This window comes from Penaeus vannamei, chromosome 22 (genome assembly GCF_042767895.1).
Source record: "Penaeus vannamei isolate JL-2024 chromosome 22, ASM4276789v1, whole genome shotgun sequence".
Lineage (NCBI taxonomy): Eukaryota > Metazoa > Arthropoda > Malacostraca > Decapoda > Penaeidae > Penaeus > Penaeus vannamei.
The window spans coordinates 38,608,651-38,611,150 of NC_091570.1; the positions used below are offsets into that span (position 1 = coordinate 38,608,651).

General features: G+C 36.3%; 1 protein-coding gene across 1 annotated transcript in view; it reads left to right on the forward strand.

Annotated features, from left to right (window-relative positions):
• The window catches only part of Hdc (histidine decarboxylase), a 125,084-nt gene that overhangs the window by 73,509 nt on the left and 49,075 nt on the right, over positions 1-2,500 (forward strand). Inside the window, exon 3 of the mRNA XM_070136955.1 lies at positions 974-1,020. Within this exon, the coding sequence (XP_069993056.1) occupies positions 974-1,020 (47 nt within the window). The remainder of the gene's footprint in view (positions 1-973; positions 1,021-2,500) is intronic.

The window sequence follows — 2,500 nt, forward strand, 5'->3', positions numbered from 1 at the left end:
GTTGTAATAGTCGGCTGACCTAAGCTTTGGTCGTATATATTTTGACGTGATACTATTGTTATCATTAGTGTTGTTATTATTATTATCATTATAAATCATTATTATCATTATTGTTATCATCATCATTAAATTCATTATTGTTATCATCATCATTAAATTCATTATTGTTATCATCATCATTAAATTCATTATTGTTATCATCATCATTAAATTCATTATTGTATTATCATTATCATGATTATCATCAGTATCATGGTTTTCATCAATATCATTATTATTATGATCATCATTATCATCATCGTCATCGACATTATTATTATAATTATCATTGTCATTATTATTATTGTTAGCAGTAGTAGTGGTATCATTATCACGATTATTCTAATATTATTAGAATATCATTATACTTTTATTATAATTGCTATTATCATTATTATTATTATTATTGTTATTATTAGCATCATTAGTAGTAGTAGTAATTAAGCATTACTGTTACTATTAACATTATTATTATGGTTATTATTATTATTATAGTTATTATTATTATTATTATCATTATTATTAGCATTATGATTAGCAGTATTAGTATTGTTATCTTTACCTTTCCTATTATCATAATTTCAAGAACCTGCCTCTCGAATGATGAACTAATTATTATCATCATTATCATTATGATTAGCATTATTAGTATTATTATTTATACTTTTCCTATTATCATAATTTCAAGAACCTGCCTCTCGAGTGATAAACTAATTATTATCATTATTATCATTATGGTTAGCATTATTAGTATTATCTTTACCTTTCCTATTATCATAATTTCAAGAACCTGCCTCTCGAATGATGAACTAATTATTATCATCATTATCATTATGATTAGCATTATTAGTATTGTTATTTATACTTTTCCTATTATCATAATTTCAAGAACCTGCCTCTCGAATGACAAACTAACACAGTCTCCCCTCCACAGGCCGCCACCGCTAGCCACCATGGACACGGACGAATATAGAAAACGGGGTGAGTGTTACAGCTGATACAGTAAATAAGGTTGGATTAATACCCCGTTGATTTACCATATATGGATTTAGGGTGGATTTACTAGCGTGTAGAGGGGTTGGGGGTGGGGGGTGGGGGGTGGGGGGTAAAGAGGGTGGACTTTGTAGCGTGTAGAGGGGTTGGGAGGGGCGGGGGGGTAAGGAGGGTGGTCCCGGATATCTAACTGGTGGAGGGGTGGGGGTGGGGGGTGAGGGCATCCGATCAGAGAGGGAAATACGATAGTGAATTTGATATTCATAATTAAATTGATTAAAGGGTTTTAATGCATTGGTTCAACCGTGTTTCTATATTCGAAATATTTCTCTTTCCCATAAAATTTCTAAGTACTAGGCTTTTGGGCCACTGGATGTAATAATATAACGAGAGATTGTTAATTATAGCCCGCTGTAATTAACTCACCCAATGAAGCCAAGAGAAAATGTGTTCTTGGAGGGAAAATAAAAATCGACAAAATCCGAAACTGGTAACTAGCTTAAGTTGACAGTTACCAGTGTGGCAATTTTTGGGCGCGGGCGATGACTGGCGGGAAAGAAATGTTGCCTCTTCTTACAAAATGTCTATATTTCCTGTACGTTAAACTGTGTAATTAAAATGGCGTAATTATGGTGACCTTCTTGTCTCTGGGATTCTCTTTTCTCAATTAGCGTTCTTCCTCTCTCTCATTATCTTTATTTTCAGACTCTCGGCTTTCGTCTTTCTATTTTAGAATTTTCTGTTTTTTACTGTCTTCTGTCTTTCTTCTTCTTCTCTCTCTTTCTCTCTCTCTCTCTCACTCTCTCTCTCTCTATCTCTGTCTCTCTCTCTCTCTGTCTCTCTCTCTCTCTGTCTCTCTCTCTCTCATCTTTCTCTCTCTCTCTCTCCTTCTCCTTCTCTCTCTTCCAATCCCTCTCCCTCTCTCTCCTTCACCCTCTCCTTTTACACCCACTCTCCTCTCTCTATCTTTTATCTCTGCTTCCTTCCTTTTCTTCTCGTCGCTATCTCCCCCTCCTCCTTTCTCCTTTCCCGTCTCCTCTCCCTCTCGCTCTCTCTTTTCACAATAGCTTTCACTAACTAGTTATAGTCTGAAGATTGATAATTTATCATAGTCTCCCCCTCCTCCTTTCCATCTCCTACCCCCCCCACCACCACCCCCCACCCACCTCCAACCACCCGCCTCCACTCTACGTGTCGTGTGTTGATGCATCACCGAGCTGTCTCCATTTCCCCTTCTTCGCCCTCCTTATCTCTCTCTCTCTCCCCTCTTCCTCTCTTCTGTTCTCCTTTACCCCTCTCTTTCGTTGGTGTTTTTTTGGTGTTTCTGAGATGCGTTTCTTTTCTTTTGTTTTTAGGGGGATTTTATTCTCGCTGTTTCTTTCTCTTTCTTTCTTTTTCTCTCTTTCTTTTTCTCTCTCTTTCTTTCTTTCTTTCTTTCTCTCTCTCTCTTTCTTTCTCTCTCTCTCTC